Source organism: Gracilinanus agilis, chromosome 3 (genome assembly GCF_016433145.1).
Source record: "Gracilinanus agilis isolate LMUSP501 chromosome 3, AgileGrace, whole genome shotgun sequence".
NCBI classification, from domain to species: Eukaryota; Metazoa; Chordata; class Mammalia; order Didelphimorphia; family Didelphidae; genus Gracilinanus; species Gracilinanus agilis.
The window spans coordinates 226,473,989-226,497,676 of NC_058132.1; the positions used below are offsets into that span (position 1 = coordinate 226,473,989).

General features: G+C 36.0%; 1 protein-coding gene and 1 non-coding gene across 2 annotated transcripts in view; both read right to left on the reverse strand.

Annotated features, from left to right (window-relative positions):
- Window positions 1-23,688, reverse strand: part of MFSD6 (major facilitator superfamily domain containing 6) — a 95,219-nt gene that overhangs the window by 46,234 nt on the left and 25,297 nt on the right. The window contains exon 2 of the mRNA XM_044669694.1: window positions 19,127-20,729. Within this exon, the coding sequence (XP_044525629.1) occupies window positions 19,127-20,676 (1,550 nt within the window). The 5' untranslated portion in view covers window positions 20,677-20,729. The remainder of the gene's footprint in view (window positions 1-19,126; window positions 20,730-23,688) is intronic.
- On the reverse strand, window positions 9,580-9,686 carry LOC123243328. The gene has a single exon (XR_006505876.1). It is a non-coding gene; the product is annotated as a U6 spliceosomal RNA (small nuclear RNA).

A 23,688-nucleotide genomic window follows, 5' to 3' on the forward strand; every position in this document is an offset into this window, starting at 1 on the left:
AAGAAAGAAAGAAAGAAAGAAAGAAAGAAAGAAAGAAAGAAAGAAAGAAAGAAAGAAAGAAAGAAAGAAAGAAAGAAAGAACTGACAGTCAATCAATAAACATTTATTAGGGTCAATGATATAGCAGGCATTGTACTAAGCTATGGGGATACAAAAAGAGGCAAAAGACAACCTCTGCCCTCAAGGAGCTTATGTTCTAATAAGGGAGACAAAGTGAAATCAAATATATATGAACAAATTATATAAGGGATGAAAAGGAAATAACTGACAAGAGAAAAGGTCCTAGAATTTAAAGGGGTTGAGAAATGCTTCTAGAAGATAGGATTTTAGTTGAGATTCAGAAAGTAAGGGAAGTCAGTAGGTAGAATTAAGGTGGGAGAGCTTAGAAAGTAGGACAGTCGGTGAAAATGCCCAAAGCCAAGTGGAACAGTCAGGAGGCTACTGACACTGGATAAAAGAATATGTGATAGGGAATAATATAAGAAGAAAGTGGAAATGTAGGAGGAAGTTAGATTATGTAGGGCTTTGAATGCCAAAAGAAGGATTTCGTATTTGATATTGGAGGTGATGGGGGAAGGAGAGGGAGGGGGTGTTTTCCAGCATTCTGAGCCACCTCTGCCTCTTTCAGATGTTTATGTCCAGAACTATAAAGATAGGCATTTGCTGTCATGTGTTCAGATTTTACTGAAGTACTCAGTGGATCAACAAAATAAATACAAATCTACAAAATGTTTTTGAGGAAGGGTCAAGAAAAGAAAATTCCCTCCATAGTCCCCCTACTCCAATCCTTTCCCCTACTGACTAGGGAGAAGTTCCTACTCCTCCTCCATCATATACTGAGACATCTCCTTTCCCTCCTCCCTTCTAGATACATCCTTGGAGAGCAGTTCATAATGAGAGGGATTCAAACTTTTTTTATTTCCCCTGCCTTTTAAAAATTAAACACATCAATTTAGTAAAATAATAATCAACTATTTATATCTTATTCAGAAATGAAGTTTATGTAGACAGTAAACAGCTGTCTTTATCCATCTTGGAATATTTTAGAGTACCTTAAATATGCTCGCTACATAATGATAATGATAGTAATAAAACTTTATTAAGTACATGAGTGGAAAAGTCAAAGAAGGAGTCCTGGAGCAAATGAGATAATACTTTTATTATTGTATAGGTGCTTATATATTTTGTTCTTTTACCATAATGTAAACAGGGACAACTAGGTGCACAATGGATAGAGGGTCAAGCCTGGATTCAGGGAGACTCATCTTCCTGCGTTCAAATCCAGCCTGAGACACTAGCTGTGTGATTCTGGGTAAATCACTTAAAACAATTGGCTTTAGGTTCCACATCTGTAAAATAAGCCGGACAAGGAAATGGCAAGCTGTTGCATTATCTTTGCCAAGAAAAACCCAAATGAGATCACAAATAGTCAGACACAACTGAAATGATCAAATCACCACCACTACCACCAATAAGTTTCAGATTTTCTTTGGCAGCTTTTCCCTCATTTTCATTTGGTAGTCCTTATTTATAATATATGGGGTCTAGTTTAGGGGAAGAAGTGATGGCACTGAAGGCAGGAAAAGACCCAAGTTCAGATTGGTTCTTCATCCGAAAGAAAAATGACATTTGTAGTCCTTACATTCCTATCTGACAGGGCTGTTGTAAGGAAAGTGCTTGTATGCCTTCCCAATACTTTCCTTTCCTTTTGGGGGACTATATTTGTGAGTTCATTGAATAGAGTATAGTGAATTCCCTATGAGGAAATTGGTTCTACTAATGCAGTTTTGGCACTTTTTGGCACTTTTTTTTCCCATTTATAGGCTTGAAAAATTGCCTGAGGTAGCTGAGAGATTGAATGAATCAGGACTTGAATCCAGAGCCTCCTGACTCCAAGGTCTGCTCTCTATCCACTATGCAACATCGCTACTTTGAAAAACTGAATCCACTATATTTAATGTAAGCTATTATTGTTGCATTTTCAAAAACAAACCTACGTTAATAACTAAACTTAATTTTTATCTTCTAGACAGTTACCGAATCAAGATTCCTAAAGCACAGGTTTGTCCATGTCACTCTCCTCAAGATACTTCAATGCTTAGTTCTTGCCCTGAATTAAAATACAAATTCCTCTCTTTTTTAAAGGCCTTCATGACATGGCTCTACATTAGTTTCCCTGATTGATCATATATTACTCCCCCTCACAAATACTACATTCCCATTACATTCCAGCCATGTCAGCCAATTTTCTGTTCTCTCTACACAATATATCATCTCCCACATGAGAATTTATTTTTCATATAGTGCATTAAATATTATATTAGAGCCCCGGAGTAGAAAAGACCCAATTCCTGTAAATCAGGGAGAATTGTAATATATTCCTGTGTCTGGGATCTGGAACAGAGATTCCGTCCAGTCTACTGCTTTTTGCATATTTTTTGTCCTTAGAAATCTCCAAGTATGCCTTCCCTTTTAACAGAATTTGGTTAATAAATGAAGGGGGGAAAGGTTCTTTTCCTGTGGGCATGTTCCCCAAGATTTCAGGATGGGGAAGGGTGGATAGTTTGATGAATCACCTTTAATTAGATATTCATTAATAAGAGATGTCTTGGGATATTCGAGGGAGGGACTGAATAAGGAGTTTCTAAAAGTTTATTTATTTGAACTGTCTGACCTAGGTTCATGGTCTTTGGTATTTGAAAGGGTCACCTGATAGTCTTACCCCCAAATCAGTCTCGAGATAATTTTAATCTTTAACACACACCTCTTAGTAAAGGCCTTTCTCTATCCCTTGGATGCCCTCCTTTCTCACCTCTACTACTCTGAAATCTACAGTTCCTGCCAGGGCTCAATTCAAGGACTATTTCCCGGTAGACCTTTCCTGACTCCCTCAGTTGTTAATGTTCCTCACCTGAAATGGCTTTGTATTTATTTTATACAATTTGAAATCTGGCCTCAGACACTTACTAGCTGTATGATTTTGGGCAAGTCACCTAACTCTGTATGCCTTAGTTTCCTCATCTGTAGAATGAGCTGGGCAAGGAAATGGCAAGCCACTCCAGTATCTTTGCCAAGAAAATCCAAAGGGGTTCCAAAGAGTCCGACATGACTGAAATGACTAAACAACAACTACTAGTAGTTTAGAGTTTCCGATTTTCTTTGGTAGCTTTTCCCTCGTTTTTGTTCTTTTATTTAATTGTCCTTATTTATGACATAAGAAACCTGGTGTAGAAGGAATGATGGAGCCAGAGGTAGGAAAGAGTTATATTCAAATAATTTCTTCATCTGAAAAAAAAATGAGATTCATAGTCCTTGCATTTCTATCTGACAGGGTTGTTGTAAGGAAAGTGCTTATAAGTGTTCCCAGTACTTTCCCTTCCTATTATGAGACTATTCATTTGAGTTAATTTATAGAGTATAGAGAATTCCCTATACCACTGAACAACCATAAAATCTTATATGCATATATAGACATATATACACACAATGTTCCAAAAGTCCAAGTACACTTTTAAACTACTAAAGCTTGAAAGCTATTAAATCTTAAAATTGCTCTACGACACCCAGTATAAACTGTATTGACTTGTCTATGTACAGCTCCTTAGAGGCAGCAGCTATATGCTTCTGGATTTATTTATCCCCAGCACTGCACCTAGCACAGTGCCTGATGGGTAATAGGCAATTAATATTGGCTGGGGGATTGATTTGTTGATTACTTTCTCTTCATAATGGCCTTTTATTCTGACAGCTCAACTGTTAATCATTAACACTAAAAATACTACATAGGAGATAATGATTTCTTATTCCATGGAATGGATGTTTTTCCCCCCATTTAAGGTCTTTTATGAGGGAATAAAAGTCAATTGTCCTTTGTACTTCCTTTGATGATCAATGTGCTCACATGCTATGGTACATGTTGAGTACTTTGAAGAACTAGGAGAGATTTTTCCTATCAAAAGGGATCTCAATGTCTTAAAAAATTCAGCATTATTATTTATTTTTTACACTATTCTCTTTTCTAATTTTGAGTTCCAAATTCTCTCTCTCCCTCCCAACCCTCCCCTAGAATGATTTCCTAGATGTAAATCTTACACTGAAAATTTAACAATTGTCCCAAATCCAACTCTGCATCTTCTACCCTTCTTAGCCAGCTCTTTTGGAGCCAAGTAGAAATATGTCTAATCCCCTTCATGTTAAATCCTGCCCCAAACTATTATAGCTCTCTTTCTCCTGGACCTTGTTCCTCTTTCCCTTTCCTCTTCCCAAGACTTTTTTCCCCCAAATATCTTAATTTCTTCAAATAAACTTTGCATGTCAGTCTTCTATGGACCATCACCATTCTGATAACCCTCCACTGCACACTCTCCAACTTCTCATTGTCCTTAAAATGTGCTGCCCAGAACTGAACACAATTCTTGAAGTGTGGCCTGATGAGGGCAGAGTACAGTTGGCCCATCATGTTCCTCATTTTAGTTACTCTGCTTCTTGGTGCATCCCAAGATCACCTGCCATGTCCTACTGTTGATTCATATGAGCTTTAAGCCCACAAAAATAGCCCAGATCTTCTTCACATACACTATTTCCTACCTGTGATGACATCTTATGTTTCTAAAGTTGATTTTATAGACCTATATCAAGGGAATTTTTATGTATTCCTGTTTAAATTTCATCACGAAAATTCCAGCCTGTCAGGACCTTTTTCAATCCTAACTTTGTCACCCAATATGCTCTTTCCACCACCTTTGTATCATCTGTGAATTTGACAAACATCCTCTAAATTCAGCCAAGTCACTGAGAAAAATGTTAGAATGTATAAGGTCAAGTACAGATGCTTAGGGAAATGAGTTAACTATCTTATTTCCAATTGACATCAACGTATTAATGACTTCTTTAAATTTTGTCATTCAACCAGCTCATCTAAACAATCTGCTAGCCCATATATTTCTATCTTACCCACAAGGGTAACAAGAGAAAAATTTTAAAACGTTCTATTGTAAATGGTCAATGGCACTCCCTCTGATCTCCCAGTCTAGTGGCCCTGTCAATAAAGGAAATGAGACTAACGTGGCATGCATGACTTCCTCTAACACTGTTGTTCTAAAGCAGTCACACACTCCTCTGGTACTTGTGAACAAAAGAACAAATATGTTGGTACAGATTAAGGTTCGTCTGTGCACTACACACCAAAACCTTCATCTCCTCTCTGGCAATTTGAGGGCACTGGACTAAAGGATTTCAGACATCTCTTCTAGCTCAGATATGCAATGATTCTATAATATCAAAAGCAGATAATTTACAAAATGTATCCTGAGGCAGTGGCAAGGTGGTCCAGTGGATAGAAAGCCAGACCTTAAGCCAGGAAATATCATCTTCCTAAGTTCAAATCTGGCTCTGTCTGCCTCAGTTTCTTCATCTGTAAAAATGAGATGGAGAAGGACATGGCAAACAAGATCAGTCTCTCTGCTAAAACAACCCCAAATGGGGTCATGAAGAAATAAACACAACTGAAAAATGACTGAACTGTATCCTCAAGGAAAAAGACATATAAATGACATTTATTTTTCCTACATATGCCCATTATACCCTTTTGAACAAATCCTGGTCAGTGTAAAATAAGGGAGAAAGCTCCTATGAGACAGTAGTTGGTTTTTGTTTTGTTTTAAAGTAACTGGCTTTGATAAAAATGAAACCTGATTAACTCTAAGCATTGCTTGCATCTTAGTATTAATCAAAGTATGCATTTTCCTGGTTGTAACAACAAAGACACTATTGGTGGTAAAGTACTAGTTACAGTCTGCTTTTGAGCAACTTAGCATATGATAATCAGCAGTGCAGAAACTGCTAACTAATTAAATTTATTAAAGCAGAAAAGTGGCACAATGCAGCTTTCAAAAATAACTTTCTTACCCTCTACTATTCTTTTTGTATAGGAAATTATAAGATTTGCCAGTTTGTTGTTTTTAGAACAAAAGTTGTAATAGCTAGGTTAAGAGACAGATGATAGCAATGTTAACAGCTGCTTACTTTGCACAGAAAAAAAAATACTACTTCACTGGATCTTTGTGTTAGAAGAGAAGACATCTCTGTCTTGAATCAGTGTGAGGTTAGAAGTGAGGTCACAGCAAGCTCTCGCCTGGTGGTATCCACACTAATATTAATTTTTTTTTAAAAGATTGTTTTCAGATCAAGGGTTTCAAATTTCTTGGACTATGTTTGGGGAAAGAATCATTTTCCCCCTTAGGCTATATTCATTACATTGTTTAGGGTAGTGTTTAACTCCTTATATACCTATCAAGTTTTTTGTTCTGAAAAACAAAAATATGGATCATATCCTGTCTCTCTCAAATAAGAAATCCTAGGTATATTATAGACAGGGAAGGGATCTATGATTTCAATGATATTGGGAACTTTCAGATGAGGAAACTCCTACCAATATAGCTTTGTATCTTCTCTACAACTCAAAGCCTTAAAATGGGGATCCACATGGTCCATGGGCAGATTTCAGTGGGACCACAAACTTGGGTGGGAAAAAATTGACATCTTTATTTTCACTGATTTTTCACTAAAATGGTCATACCCTTCAATAATGATTTTTAAAAATTCAATTCAATAAACATTTAATTAAACACCTGCTATATGTCAGGCACTGTCCTAACATTCAGGGATATAAATAAGAAATGGAAATACATTCTCTTCCTTCTAGGAGTTTACAATCTAATGGGGGATGACAACACACAAAATGAAGTCGAAAAGGGGAGAGCTGTGGAGGGCCATCAGGGTGTACCTGAATCAGGATCGTGATGTTCTGTGAAGTCAAAACCAAGAAGTGGTGCTAATGGAAAGTGGGAAATTAATAGGAAAGTTCTAGAATTTCAGAGTCCTCAATAAAGGAAGGTTTGGAGAAGAGTTTATTTCATTGCCCTCCAGCACTCCAATCAGAGGGAGAAGGAAATGGAGGGAGTTAAAAAGGTATTGAAAAGTATCTCAACTAAAAATATTATTCTGAGAACAGATCTATAATTTTCTCCAGGCTGCAAAAAGGATTCATAACACAAAAAAAGGTTGAAGAACCCCTGTCTTTGGCAGTCACATAAGACACTGAGAGTCAAGCAACTTGCCTAGTGTCACACAGTCAGTATAGGTCTGAAGCAAAATTATTCAAAGCACTGATATTTTAAACAACATTTTTACTTTCCTGGGCCTATGAGCTTCTTGAGAGCAGAGATTGTATTTCCAGTTTTTTGTCATCCCCAGGGTTCCTGGTATATTATGGTAGAGACTTAATAAATATTGGTTGACTGATCATGGCAATAGATGATTAACAGAAAGATTTAAATGGTCTTCTCATCCTCTGCACCCAAAACTCTTATCTTCCATCTTAGAATCAGTACTGTGTATTGGTTCCGAGGCAGAAGATTGTAAGGGTTAGGTTATATGAACTCAAGACCTCCCATCTCTATGGCTGGCTCTCAAACCACTGAGCCACCTGGCTGCCCCGTTAGTGGTCTTTCTGATAGATACTGACTATTGCAGCTGAACAGATGCTGTGGCTAAAATGAAAACACAGGGGATATTAATACAGGAGATAGTGGTATGCCAGTGATGTTTCCTAAATGTTAATTCTCAGACCACTAAGTAGACAAACACTCTGGCCATAACAAAGTTGGTGCCATAACATGATGATGCTGTTTTGGGTTTGAGAAAATGGGCAAAAGATGTGGTGCTCTGGCAAAAAAAAAATTAATAGGATTTACTTCACTGATGCTGAATGAAAGCATGCATTGTATTTTATATCATTGACTATTGAGAAGTAAGTCAGGGGAAAAAATTCTCTAAAGAATTTTTGAAGCCTAAAAGGATTAGAATATTTAATTCTCCTCTTCACTGAAGCTGCTACTTTGATCTAACATTGGTCACTGGATCTTATTATTATTACATACATAAGACTACTGTTGTTCCTAAGAGGAAGACCATGATATTTGCAAAAATAAGACCTATTACAGAAACATGAAGGTTGTGGATTAGATGATCAGTTTTTTAATCTAATTCTAATTTCTTTTGATAAACTATGAATAGTTAAAAGACCCCAAGAGAAGAGGATCATTTAAATTATGCATAGGGGAGAATTTTTATTTTTTATTTTGAAGCAACTACTTAGCACAATGAATGACAATGTAGGACTTGTAGGAAGGAAGACATGAGTTCCAATTAAATCTTAGACATTTAGTAGCTCTCCATATGCCCCTTAGTAAATCACTTAATCTCTGTCTTCCTCAGTTTCTTCATCTGTAAAATAAGAAGAGGTGGCATAAGTGGGTTGAGTGCTGGGTCTGGAATTAGGAAGAACTCCTACGAGTTTAAATCTGGTCTCGGATACTTACTAGCTGTGCAACCCTGATTGAGTCACTTAACCTAGTTTGCCTCCATTTCCTAATCTGTAAAATGAGTTAGGAAATGGCAAACAGTTCCAGCATCTTTGCCATGAAATCCCCAAATTCCACAAAAACTCCAAAAGTAGAAACATGACTGACACGACTAAACAAGAACACCTTAAATGATTTTTATGAGAATAAAATTAGATAATATTTGTAAAAGTGCTTGAAAACCTTAAAGATCTATATTATTATTATATTGTTGTTGTTGTTGTTGTTATGGAAAATGCAATCAATTTGACGTCATCTGAACCTTTAACTATGCTGTGCTTGCTTCTTTGAGTCTATAATCAAGTCTTTTGCCCACACAATACCAGCAACATTTTTTGCATTCATAACAGACTATAATGATGCTGAACTAGCCATGTGAAAAATGATTTAAAGAAAAACAGAGAAAGAAGCCTGCCTCAAAAAACAAGAAGGAAAAAAGTGCTGTTATTATTTTTAAATTTTAGTCAAGGATTCATGAGCCAGGCAGTCAAACCTACTTCAAACTTTGCCACCAGATTAGAGAAAAATTTGACCAGAACTTAAAGTCAAAGAACTACAACCAGAAGCGACCTTAATGATCATTTTATCTAAACCACTCATTTTATAAATGTACAAAACTGGAATTCCTAACAATGAAATAACTTGCCCGAAGTCACACAGCTAAGTAATGGCAGAATGGGATTAGAGACAACTAAATGATTCAGAGGATAGGATAGAGTCCTGGGCTTGGATTTAGAAAGACCTGAGTTCAAATCCAGTCTTAGATACTTCCTAGCTGTGTAACCTTGGGCAAGCCTCTTGAATGCCTCTGTTTCCTCAACTGTAAAAATGGGGATCATAAAGTACCTAACTCAGTGGGGCTTTTTAAGTTATATTTTTATTTTATTTCTTTACCAATTACATGTAACAACAAATTTCCACACAAGTTTTCCTAAGTTATATGATCAAACCTATCTCCCTCCCTCCCTTCCTGGTGCCGGCAGGTGACTTGATCTAAGCTATACCTGTAAGTGAGTAATCTTATAAAGCAAAAACCCAAATAAACAAGTGAAAAATGATATGCTTTCATCTGCATTCTGAGTCTAACAGTTCTTTCTCTGGAGGTGGCCACCACCTCTCTGTCATAAATCCCTTACAGTTATCCTGGGTCATTGAAAAGAATATGGAATGTATAACAAATTTGTGTGTCATCCTTGTGCAGGGACCATGCTGATCTTCTCTGTATTGTTCCAATTTTACTAGATATGCTGCTGAAGCAAGCACTCAGTGGGTTGTTTTGAGCATCAAATGAGATAATATTTGCAAATATTATCCTTAGCACAGTGCCTGGCACACAGTATTATTATTATTGGAATCCAAGTCTCCTACCTCCATGCACTGGCTCTTTCACTAATCTATGTGGCCTCTCTCCTTCTACTGTCATTGCCTAAAAGAGTTAAGTCTCCATTTAAGAATTTCGGATACTGGTACAGGGGTAGGGATGAAGATACTGAGGAAAGGGAAGAGTTAAGCATTCATATAGCACCTACTTTGTGCCAAGCACTCTGCTAATATCAGCTCATTTAAACCTCACAACAATTATCCAATTATCAATTTGACATATGAAGAAACTGAGGCAGACAGTAGTTAAGTGACTTACTTAGGGTCACACAACTAGTGTCTGAGGCTGCATTTGAACTCAGTTCTTCATGATTTCAGGCAGCACAGTGCTCTCTTCATTATACCACCTAGCTAGCTACTTGAGGGGTTAAGGAATCTTTGCCTGCCTCTTATCTGCTAAATAAGTAGCTCCCTACCACATAATAAGAGGCTGTTTCCACAAGAGTCAAACTTGAACCACATAGACCTCACTTCTTATGCTTTATTGTAATCCGAACTCAACACTTGGGCACTGAAATATTGAGCAGGCCAGTTACATACTTTGGATATCTTTATAAACTTAATTCATAAGCTCAATCCTCTTATTTACATAAAATCAGCCTGAGATTGCAATTCCCTTAAATTGCTCACCTATTCAGAAACTTGACTTCTGGGTGAAGTGTGGGCACTCTCTTATTCACTACACAAAATTCTTCCCAGTTGATGGAAGACAAGAACCATGGGCAGAATTAGAAACCATTGACTTCAGAACCCTTGATAAATGTTGTTGTTGGGCTTTTTGTTGCTGCTTTTAGAACTGGGGCATTGTTCTGCTGTCTCATTTTCCCTTCCTAAATTGCCAAATAGAACCCAGAACTGCCAAGAGATTTAGAAGTGAAATGACTTCAAATTTTTGTAAGGAGGTAGAAACTAACCATCACTACTATATTTGCTAATTTAGAATTTCTTCTGAATATTCACTTATGGTTGTGTTTTCCCCATGCTAGTCACAGTTTTCAGGTCAGAACTAATTTGTTAAGGAAAGGAAGATCTTTTAGGGGACGTATACAAAATTCTTAGGAATGTTCCTTATATCTACAGGTCATATATTTTCCCCCTTTGTTGGTTTGACAAAGGTACAAAAACAAAAATGTATGGGAAAATGAATTACAGATGGTTGAATGAATATATGAGGGTCTTCTAATAATTTTAAATCATTCGAGTATTACTAGTTATTTACTGTGAAAATCAATCTAACCATTGATGTCTGGAAATCTCTCCTAACATTACACAATTCACGAAATTCTCTCCATTAAGATGGTAAAGATTAATTTCATTATACACTAAGATATCAGTCACATAAAGCAACTAACCACTTAATAAAAATATCCTATCCATGCCTATCCTGATGCTGCAATGGCAAAAAAAAAACCAACTTCCTTTGGGTACCAAGCTACTTATCTGCAAAATATAAGTATTCCACGTGCTGAATTCTTTTCTGATCCAACTCCAACAAAATCTCTTTCTCCATGAATCCTATGCTGATTCCCTGAACCAGGAATGATTTTCCTCTCTCAAACCTCTCACAGCCTTTTATTTGAATGTATTAAACATTTCACATATTGTATCTGGGCATGTGTTTCATCATCCTTTTATATTACAGATTCACCAAGAACAAGGAATTGATAATACAACCATAAAACCGTGATTCATCGAAACTTTGTGTCTTTCTTGTTATCTAACAGAATGTTCTGTATATATAAGGTGTTTAACAAATTCTTTATTGAATTAAATCTTAGAAAATTAAGTTCTAAAATTATATTAGCAGGGTTTAAGATAAACCTAGAAAAATAATTTGTATTTTTATAAAAATCACTAAAAAGAGAAATTCCATTTACAAGAAATATAGAATGCATTATAGGAACTAAGAGGTGAAACTAAAGAACTATGGTAAGGGAGATAGGTCTAGGTAAGCACTGGATTAGGACCCAGGATGGATTAGGTCAGATCATGTCCCTGGTGACAGCTTAAGGAAAGCTGTGGGAACTGTTCTTCCATTCCCCTCCAAACTTTGCTTGATAGAGAATGTAGCAACATCCTAAGGATTGATTTAATCAATATCTGTTTCAGAACAGTTATGGACTGGACAAGGAGAGGAAAAGGAAAAGACGACGAGTAAGAATTTTGGCTTCTATGAAGAAAGAGAAGCCAGAAGTAAAGTGGCAAGAATGTGACAGCCCAACCACAAAATTTGCTAAAAAAATCATTATGATATTAACTATTATTATTCTTATAGCACTTTAAGGTTAGCAAAGTGCTTCATATATATTATTTCATTTGATCCCTGCAACTCTATGAGGTAAGTGCTATCATGATCCCTCATTTTACAGATGAGGAAACTGAGGCACAGAGAGATTAAATGACTTGACCAGGGTCACATAGTTTTATCCAAGTTATAGTTTCAAAATTCTAGTCTTGGGAAGCTAATTAGCACAGTGGATAGAGTGCCAGGAGTGGAGATGGGACGATCTGGGTTCAAATCTAGCCTTAGACACTTCTTAGCTGTGTGATCCTGGCCAAGTCATTTAACCCCAATTGCCTAGCCCTTACTGCAGTTCTGCCTTAGAGCTGCTCTAAGACAGAAGGTAAATTAAAAAACAAACAAGTCTTCTGAATTCAAAGCCTAGGGCTCTCTCCACATCACGTAATTGTCTCCCATACATGTATAATAAATAGGGCTATTCCTATATAGTAGGGTAGTCAAATTGTAGAAAGTAGGTTTGGGAAAATAGAATAGGAGAACGTAGACAAGAGGTGAATAGGGTGATTCTTCCCTACATCACAGGAAGTGAATGTACAAAAGGTTCTGTATGACCTTTGAGAAGTTAGGCTTTAAGTAGATGACATTCCTGGCTCCTGTGACAAAGACAAGGCATGCCATGTAAAATGGCTTTTTGATATATTTTTTGAAAGTCTCACTCTCTCCATCCTTGTTTTATATGGAACTTCTATGAAGAGTCCATGACTGATTCTAGGCAAGAGTATGTGAAAGCACCCTCACTCGGATCAGTTTTTCTCAGTGTGGGTATTTCCACATCAGAAATCAGGAACTGTTACAAATCAAGGCTTGATTTAATCCCTTGTTAATTTTATCTAGAGTTGTGGTGTCAAATTCAAATAGAAATGGATCTCTGCAGTTGTATACTAATTTAGAAAACCACAAATTAACATTATCTATGTTCTTTAAATTTTTTTTACTTATTTTGTTAAACATTTCCCAGTAAATTTTTTAAAAAACCTTTACCTTCTATCTTAATATCAATTCTAAAATAGAAGAATATTAAGGGAGGCAATTGGGGTCAGTGACTTGGCCAGGTCACTGCTAGGTGTCAGAATCCACTTTTGAACCAAGGTCTTCCAGACTCCATGCCTGGAGCTCTATCCACTCTGCTACCTAGCTACCCCACCAGTTAAGTTTTAATCTGATTCTCTGCTGATAGGAGTTTGACTCCTCCAGTATAGCCCAGTGACGGGCAAACTTTTTAAAGTGGGGGCCAAAGGAAAGGAAATGCTCATCTGTCAGTCTGTTTCTAAGGCAACTCTTTTGAAGTTTCAGTGTATTGTATCCTACTCATTGTATTTGTCAGATTAGGAATAATGCCCGGTGGCTTGATGGAACATTTCAGGGGGCCATAGTTTGCCCATCATTGGTATAGACTTAATAAAATGACTTAAGAGAACATGTGAATGATTCATATTAAACATAAAAATGTGTCTTGTAAATTTTTTTAGAGTGCTCACTGCAACAGAATAACAAAAGGTACCAAATATTTCAGCATTAGTTTCTCAAATGTACACATTAGACCTCTATCAAGAATATAAACTTTGCCTACTTCATCAATGTTTATATCCTTGTATATACACAGCCTTGGAATACTGGGAAATGTTTTTAAGAGGGCCTACAATTGGGCCTTTTTATTTGGAACTCTGAATTTATGTATGTAGAGTGTATTAAAAACTTGCTTTTGTAGAGCCCTTTTAAAGTTTCGGTGTGGATAAATGATTATAATTATTTTTACATAATATTAAGTTAAAAAAATTCTAAATTATTCTAACAATAAAGGAAGAATTGAACAATTAGAGGGATATCCCCAGTCCAGCTTAGGTCAAACTAATATTTAGATAGCAAAAATGTTAATACTTCCAAGGTTAATACAATAAAAACAAATCTAATGGGCTAATTTTAAAAATTGCTAATGGGCAATTTTAGAAATTAAGAAATGACAAAGTTGATATAAAAAAGAAAGGATAGTTAGATAAATGTTAATTAGTTAGGAAAAACTTGATGAAGAAGGACTTGCCTTAAATTTCAAAATAAAGTAGTAAATATGAAAAGCGACTTCCTTCTTTCTTTAAACTGAACAGTGAGTGCCTTCATCAGTGTTAGGATCTCAAGCTCAGGAACTTCCTCTACCAGTAAAGACCAGCACTTACTCTGAAACTTATTTTCTTAGAGAATTGCCTGGAACTCTGAGAAGTCAATTCAAGGAACATTTCTAAAGTATTTACTCTGCATATGCACTGGCACTAACAGAAAGGCAAAAACAGTCTCTGCTTTCAAGGAGTTCACAATCTAATGGGACAGACAGCATGCAAACAGCTATGTATCAACAAGATTTGTAGAGGATAAACTGGAGATAATCAACAGAGGGAAGGAATTCACATTAAGTGGGATTAGGAAAGGCTTCTTGTGAAAGGGAGGAATTTGTCTGAGACCTGAAGTAAACCAAGGAAACTAAGAAGCAGGGATGAGGAGGGAGATTATGCCAGTTTAAGTCATTAGCTCAGGGTCCCCAGTCAGTTTGTGTCTGAGAGAGAATAGGAACAATGCTATTTTTATTGAAACCAGCTCCCTATCCAAATCGGGAAAAATAAATCAAGGGAAAAGAATAGAGAATTCAGAAATAAACCCCAAATATGCAAGTCATTGTTTGACAAACCAAAAATTATAAAATAATGAATAAAGGGAATGGTCAATAAAAATTGAGTAAACGTACTAGCAATATGCTAAAAATGAATTTAGATGCACACTGAATGCCATATACTGGGGGGGGGGGGAATTCCAATTAGATCAATTATATAAATATAATAGACTTAATTTTCTATTGTCCACAAATGAGACTATTAGAGAAAATATGATGGATTTGGTTTTAGAGCAATAAAAAGATTTATACAACAAAAAGTAATATATCCCAAATAAAAAAAAGGGGAAAAAAAAAGCTTTGTAGGAGGTATAGCTGATAAAAATCTGACAAAATACTTAAGAAGCTGTTGTGAAATTACCAAAATAATGCCCATTCCCTCATAAATTGTCTTAAGATATTAAAAAGACACTTAATAATCACTCTAAAATTATTCAAACTCTAATAATCAAAGAATCACTCTTTAAATTATCTCAAAAACACCACCTTACATGTACCAAATAGGGGAAAAATGGCTTAAAGCCACAACTTTTGATGTTGATGGGGATGTGAGGGAACAAGCAATGTATTTCATTGTTGGTAGAGGTCAAATCTACCAACAAGGGAATATCTATCAAGATACAAAATAATAACTTCTAACCAGAAATCCATAGTTGGGGCTATATACAAAGGATGTTATTAAAAGAAAAAGCTCTGTATATATGAAATATGCATAACTGTTTTATTTATAGTATCAAAAACTGGAAACAATCAGTTAACCGAGTAATTGGAGAATGACAAATTATAGTATTAATATAATGGAATATTATATTACACAAACAATGCAAACCAAACACACACAAAAATGGAAAGATTTATACAATGTGGCCCAAAGCAAAAGAAGTAGAATTTCTAAAATTACATACACACTGAGGACACTATATACCAAAACTACATACCAAAAGTAGCAACGCTAAAACCTTCTACGTATGCATACAAGGAAAAGGTAGGAAAAGAACCCCAAACAAATTAATTGTTACTATTATCACTTTTTAAAAAGATTATCTTTCCTTTTACCAAAATTTCAATAGCTTGAATTTTAAAGTTATTGTTGGAAATTTATTCTCTCCTGTGTTATTTTTCTTGAGGTTGCTAGAATAGGTATTATAATCCAGACTCATAAACCAATGAAGAAATAGAGAATAAAGAAATCAGTAATTTCTTAATAATATCAATAAAGAAATCAAAATATAATTTTAGGTCCAATTAGTGATACAAATATAAAAAAATAACATAAGCCCACTAATAATTTTTCAATTAAATTTCCAGCCCAGCTCTCATTCCCCAAAAGATGACAAGAATAATTTCATGTTTGTTTTTTAAGAAGCACATTACTTAAATTTTTTTCACTGGCCTTCTTGTTTCCTCATACAAGATACTTTATCCCTCAGTCTATCCATTTTCACTGGCTGCCTGTCCCCCACACCTGTAAGGCTCTCCTTCATCTCCATCTTCTGCCTTCTTTCAACTCTCAGCTAAAAATCTCAACCTGCAAGAAGCTTTTCTGATCTCCCTTAAAGCCAATGCCTTCAGAAGGCAGGTAGGTGGCTCAGTAGAGAGAGAATCAGGCTTAGAGACTAGAGGTTCTGGGTTCAAATGTGGCCTCAGAGGCTTTTTAGCTATGTGACCCTGAGCAAGTCACTTAACCCCCATTTCCTAGCCCTTACTCTTCTTTTCTGTCTTGGAACCGATACACAGTATAGATTCTAATCTATATTAGAAGGAAGGTAAAGATTAAAGAAAAAAAAATGGTAATGCCTTCATCTGAGATCACCTTCACTTTATCCTGTATATATCTTTTTTCACACAGTTGTTTGAATGTTGTATCCTGAACTAGACTGTATCCTCCTGGAGATCAGGGACTGTTTTTTTTGGTTTTTTTTGTTTTTTTACCTCCAGTGCATGGTATATAACAAGCATTTGACAAATGTTTGGTGATGTGACTTTCAAGGTACACAGAGTGCTCTCCATAAATGTGTATCCCATAAATGATGTTCTTGGACTAGGTAATAATGAGACATTCTCCTTCATCTACCCATGAGTACCTACAGAAAACACTAATGTCTGGACCTTCCCATACCACATAAGAACCAAAGGACCCATTTTTCTAGTCATATATACAGCTCTGAACAGGTAAACATAACTTGAGGAAGAGAAGCAGGAAGTACCAGTTGGTGTCAATCATAAGTCACGGAAAGGGTTCTTTTGCTAAGGAGTCTTAGAGGCTTTCAAGTACAATCACCTTATTTTACAATTGAAGAAATCAAGGTCCAGACAAGTTAAGTGACTTGTCCAGGACTACTTAGCTAATAAGTATCAGAGGCAGGATTTAAACCCAGATCTCTCTAATTCTGGTCCTCTTATATCAGTGGTGTCCAATAGAAATGGATGGCTAATGATTCATATATAAGTATCCCTGTGGGGGCAAAATGTAATATAACCTATGTTTTATTGTATTTTCATTTATTTTATTAAACATTTCCCAATTTCCACTTAATCTGGTTCAGACAGCACTTATATTTGATATCTCTTCTCTATTTGACTTTATGTCTCAATGAATCAGTCAGCCTAATTCTGCCTCAATCAAAGAGCTCAAAGCAATGAAAAAGAAAAATAAGTTGGTTCTGGCCTATTTTTAGTAAAAATGAAGGAACTAAGGGCAACTAGGTGGCTCAATAAATAGACAGCCAGACCTAGAGAGGGAAGGTCCTACCTTCAAATCTGACCTCAGATATTTCCTAACTATGTGACCTTGGACAAGTCATTTAACCCCAGTTGGCTAGCCCTCACCGCTCTTCTGTATTGGAACTAATACTTAGTATTGATTCTAAGACAAAAAGTAAGGGGTTTTTGGTGGGATTTTTAAGTGATGGAAGGGCAGTGAGTGTGAGTCTCATAGGAAGGGTTGAAGGAGTGAACCGATCCCCAGGAAGAAAAAAGAAGAATTCACCAATAGTTTCTCCCTAAAATCAATGGGCTCAAATTTTTAAAATGATAATACTTCCCTGTTAAGAGAAGAGAAAAGGAAAATAAAATGATCCAATTTTCATTTTCATTCAATAAGAATTTATTAAATGCCTGCTATGTGCCAGGCACTGTGCTAAGTGCTGAGGTATACGAAAAGAAAGACAGTCCTTGCCCTGAAGAAACAATCAGTCTAAAAAAACCTGACATTTGAAATGATTCATGTAAACAACACACAAACCCTGTGTAAGAAAGCTACACACATCTGTTAGATTGACTCCCTTTGGACTATTATATTTCCTGATTACTGATACCAATATTAGACTTCTCCCTGAAGTAGAGAATCTTAAAATATACATAAGCTCCATGTTTCAGGGAACACAAGAAGACAGAGAGATTTTTAAAGAGTGGTAAACTTGACTCCGCTTCATGCAAACATCAGAGGCTCAAGAAGACAAGGCACATTGGGATCCTAGCAAATACTGCATCGTTCAAGGATCTTGAAAGAGATAGTGAGTGGGTAGGGAGTTAGTGGTGAAAAGGGAATACGATTTTCTCTATCTTCCTGTCAGCTAAAAGATACATTTCCTGGTTCCCAATTCACAGATTCATTAAAAAAAAAAAAGGGAAAGAAAAGGATTCTGCAAGATTCCTCTTAATGTAAGCTTTGTGAAAGAAGATTGTGATGATATAAAATCCTTATTGAATGTAACTACCATTAATATAGACTACTTCTAAGTTTTACAGTAGTAAAAGATGAGAAACTTGACTCATTGTGACCTGACTCATAAAATCCCAAGTCAGGAGGTAACTGCCATGTCTGCATTATAATATACTGCACATATTAACCAAAGCATTTCCCATAAAACAAATCCATCCTTGCAAACAACAAATGGCAAGAAATTTGCAGACATTTTAGGGGAACATTTTCTTTAGAGTCTTGATAAGAGGTTCATAACTTTTCTTTGTATCATAGGCCCCTTTGTCAGTCTGGTGAAGTCTGTGGAGCCCTTCTCAGAATAATATTCTTAGAACCATAAAATAAAATACATAGGATTTCAAAAGAAACCAAAGGTTAGTGAAAGTAAAGATGCATTGGGTTCTTTTGCCTCCTCTAAGTTCACAGACTCCCCCTGAAATAAAACCAGGGTACTTGGGAAATGCCCATGAACTTCAGGTAAAGAATCCCAGTCTACATAGTCTATTTCTTTAAATAAAACAATAATAATGAAACTGAGCAAAAGATCCTCTAATTTTTTCCCATTGCACAAGTAATATGATGAGAAATTTATACTCGATGTAATAAAAACTAGGAATTTAATTCAACCAGGTAATAACAATGAAAAATATTTTTCTTACCTGATGTGGCCAATCAGTTCAATAAGCTTGTGACTGAAGAAATAAGCGGTCAGTTCAGAAACATGACTCAGGACGGAACAGACACCAAACAGAGTTGTTGTGCCATTGAGGTCTTCCAAATGCCAGTAGAGGAAGGTGAATACGAAGCCATAGCCAAAACCCATAAACCAAGCTACAAATAATACTGAGCCATACTGTACACTGCAAAGCAGCTTAATCAGGTCCCAAAAATTGAATGCTTGTGACTGATTAGAGCTAGTTGGAGTGTCTTCAGAGGATTCAGTGGAATTGTTTCTCTCCACTTGAGGGATTTCCACCTCTTTTGCTTTGTTGTTATTGCTTTTGAAATGGCTGTAGCGGAAGCGAAATTGAGTTGCCACTATCAAAGCCATGGTCATCAGAACCCCAAAAACTATGAAGACTATCTGGTAGTTCCTGTATTCAGGGGGCTTACACCCTTGGCCATCAATGAGAACGTCTATGTGAGTATAATCAATACCTATTCCGACTGAGAGCATGGCCAGTCCCCAGCCCAGAGAGCCCCACATGCGTTGTAATCCATATCGATCCCTGTGTTTTCCCAGATACTGTAGTGTCACGGTGTCCACGATGGTGACAGAAGACGCACTGAAAAACTCTCCTATGATGACGACCAACAGAATCACCAGAAATATTGCTTCTACCTCTTGCTGGTCATAAACGAGAGTACGCTGGTCAGATGGGAATGCTTTGGTGGTGAGAGAAGGGATGGTTGTCACTTTGGTTAAATTTCCGGTGACCACTGGAGTTGTCGTGCTTATGAGCACAGAACTGTTAGTACTTGGAGCTGTTGAAGGCTGAACAGTAGATATGATTGCTGTGTCATCAGCTACAGAAGAAGATACAAGTCCAGGGTGGGTTAACTCACTTTCTAACATCAAAGTGGCACGTGAATTCCTTTTCTCCAGAACTTTTGGTGGTGTGGCATGGATAATGGTAAGGGGAGGGATGACTGAAGAATTTGGTGGAACAGTAGTTAAAAGATGGCTCCCATTGGTGGGATGTACTGTAGGCGGAATCTTTGGTACACATCTCAAGGTAGCTGGTTTGACAAATCCTATGCCAAGATTGAATAAAACCCAACATAAGAGTGAAAAAAGGAGGACAATTTTCCCCTTCCTAAAGCGATCGGCAACTACACCCCAAAAGGGGGCGCTGCAGAATTCGATGAAATATCTAATGCCCACTAATAGTCCACTCTGACTGGGTGACATGCCCAGCTGTTTATAGTATACTGGTAAAAGTGGATAAAGAGAGCCATATGCAGAGTAAAAGAAAAAATAAAAGACTTTTGAAATAAGTAGATCATTGTTTATTTTAACACAATGCTTTTCAATCCAATCTATTTCTTCTTCTGGAATAGTGGAAGTCTCTGTTGAGGAGGGTGTTTCATTTGCAGGTTGCTGCTCTGGTTCCCTGGAAATACCATTAAAAGGATCTGCAAGCACATACTTTCTCTTCTGCTCTTCTTCATCATCAGTCAAAATGGCGACTTTATCATCAGCCGCCATGTTTCACTATGAACATCAGAAAGTTGATAATTTTCAAAATTATTCTAGTTGGTCTGAAAAGAAAAAATATATAAATATATTTTTAGAAATGACAATTTGATACTGAAACTAATTATGCTTTATTAAGTATACAGTCAACTGAGGAGTTTTATGTTATATCCAATAAAGAATATCTAGGGGAGAAGAGATATTTTATTAACCCGTTTTAATCATGTGCCTATAATGGAAGAAAATATGGATGAAATTAAAGTTTCAAAAAATAAAATGTTCTAACCATAACCCAGCACTATTTTACCATTTTGACAAATGATACTTCTCAATGTAAAGTTTACAACTGACTAATTTCCAATAGTTTCACTAATTCTTAGGGAAAATACACAATTTCTAGGGATTCATCTATAATAAAACATACTAGAGAGAACATGACTTAAAAAATCAGATTTCTGGTTCCTTTTCATTTATGAAGGTTGGAATTATAAAGGATAAGGAGAGCTATCCATACAATTCCTAGTAAAGAATTTTTAAAATGAAATTTAATTTATTGCTTTATATCATTTATTATAAACTAATTGACCTCATACAGTCCTTTAGGGAGTATCTGTAACTGATATTAGAAATTTTACTCCCATCTGGCCTCAGCTACTTCCCAGCTGTGTGACCCTGGGCAAGTCACTTGACCCCCATTGCCTACCCTTACCACTCTTCTGCCTTGGAGCCAATACATAGTATTGACTCCAAGATGGAAGGTAAGGGTTTAGTAAAAAAAAAAAAAAAAAAAAAAAAAAAAAAAGGAAAGAAAAGAAAAGAAAGAAAGAAAAAAAAGAAATGTTATTCCCAGTTTTTAATTAACTGTGATAGATAAGGAAAGAGCTAACTTAAGAGCTCCTGTTATCAACCTTGGAATATTAAGAACCCAGCTTGACTAAATTCTGATTCTGGATAAACATAACAAAAGCAGTCATTGAATTAGTTGTTGAAGATGGAATTTTTTACTTTTAAATAATTTGTGTCAATAACAGGATCCTCAGATTCTATGACCAAGAGAGATAACTGTTTATCTTTAATAAGTCTCTTCCTAAAGTCATTGTCTAAGGATATTAGTTGTAAGATAAACAAAATGCTTGGACCTTTGTACTAGAATTTATTAACTCTTAGCTAACATATTCTGAAAATTTGGTTTTGTTAATCATCAATATGAATTAAGTGACAAAAACCTATAAAAACAAATCATAAACATCCAAAAGATGTCTTCATCACAGACTAGGTGTGATGATCATTCCAACTAATTCACCCACAAATAAAAGCTGAACATTTTTAGCTCAGCATTATGGCCCAGAGATATATTTTATTCCTTATAGAATAACCATCACATAGTCTTCCAATGAATAAACCAAGCAAAACCCACAAGTTGATTGGCAAGAGAAAACTACCTAAGCCAGTCACTGTATCCAGGCACTGTATTCATAAATGTTCTATCCATAATCCAGTATTATTTTGGCAAGTGACACTTCCCAGTATGAAGTTTATAACTAAGTAAGCTCCAATCTTTTCACTAATTTCTAGGAAAAATATAGAATTTCCAGGAATTCATATATAATTAAACTTATTAGTGCAGTCACTATATGCATAGCAAGGAATATGTAGGGAAAAGCGGATGCATTTGTGCATTATATAATGACAACAACTAGCATTTATTATAGTGTTCTAAAGACTGCAGAGCATTTTATATATTATCTCATTTGATCTTCACAACAACCCAATGAAGTAAGTGCTCTTATTATTTTCATTTTACAGATTAGGTAGTTAAAGCTGAGAGGTTAGGAGATTGGTCTAGTCAAAGAACTAGTAAGTATGTGAAGCAGAATTCCAGCTGAGGTTGTCCTGATGGTGTCCAGCACTCTATCTATAGCACTCCCTAGCTGCCTACAGACACAGCCCCTTTCTGGAGACAAATCATGGTATAGTTCTTGTTTCTAGGGATATCAAGTCAACATATCTCACATATAAGGTAGTTTATTTAAAAGACTTTATGTTATAGGTTACATTTGCATTAGGAATTGTCTTTTTGAGTCAGGATGTTTCATTTTGTTATTAGATCAGAAATATTAAAAAGGTCTTGTGAGAGAGGAGCTGGAACAATGGTGCTGGTTAGTCCCCGGCACTACCAGGCACCTTCTCTCTTCTTACATGCATGTCTGAATGCTCTACTATTTACTATGTTCATAGACCGATTTACAATACAGAGAGGCTATTAGATGGCACAGTATATAGAATGCTGGACTTGGAATCAGAAAGATCTGAATTCAAATCTGGCTTCAGATACATACCAACTCCGGCACCCTAGGTAAGTCGCTTAACCTCCTTCATGCTCAGTTTCCACATTTATAAAATAGGAATAAAAATAGCACCCATCTCACAGGGTTGTTGAGAGGATCAAATTAGAAATCAAATTGCAAACCTTAAAACACAATATAAATGTTTGCAATTATTATTAAGTTTAAGTAAAAAATATTATGAGCAAAGTGGGAAGCATAGAAAGCCTAGTAATTATTAATACTTTCCACTCCAGGACAAGAACATCTTCACAACTACCAGAAACAACTATCAGTATTTGTCAGAGACACATAAGATTGAGTCTAGGCTATCTTATATTCCACTTCCATCCCAACTTTAGGCAACAGCCCATCAGTTGCTTCATATCAGTTGAAAAGATGTTTTTTTTACTTAAAATCCGTTGGAACCTTTCTCATTGCTCTTTTTAAATCTAAAAATCTTTCCAAGTAGAAGGGAAAGACAGTCAATTTTGTGAACTCTTGTTGGCAGATCTATTTTTCCACTCCTAGTGTGCTAGTATGGAGGAATAAACTTCCTACATATTCATATCTACTAGTGAGAGTACTATATATTTCTACCAGTTTTCTATTCATTGTGAACCATTATTACAAAAAAGTTAAGCTAAAATCCTTCATTTAAAAAGGAAAAAAATATTATGCATACGTTATTCAGTAGATG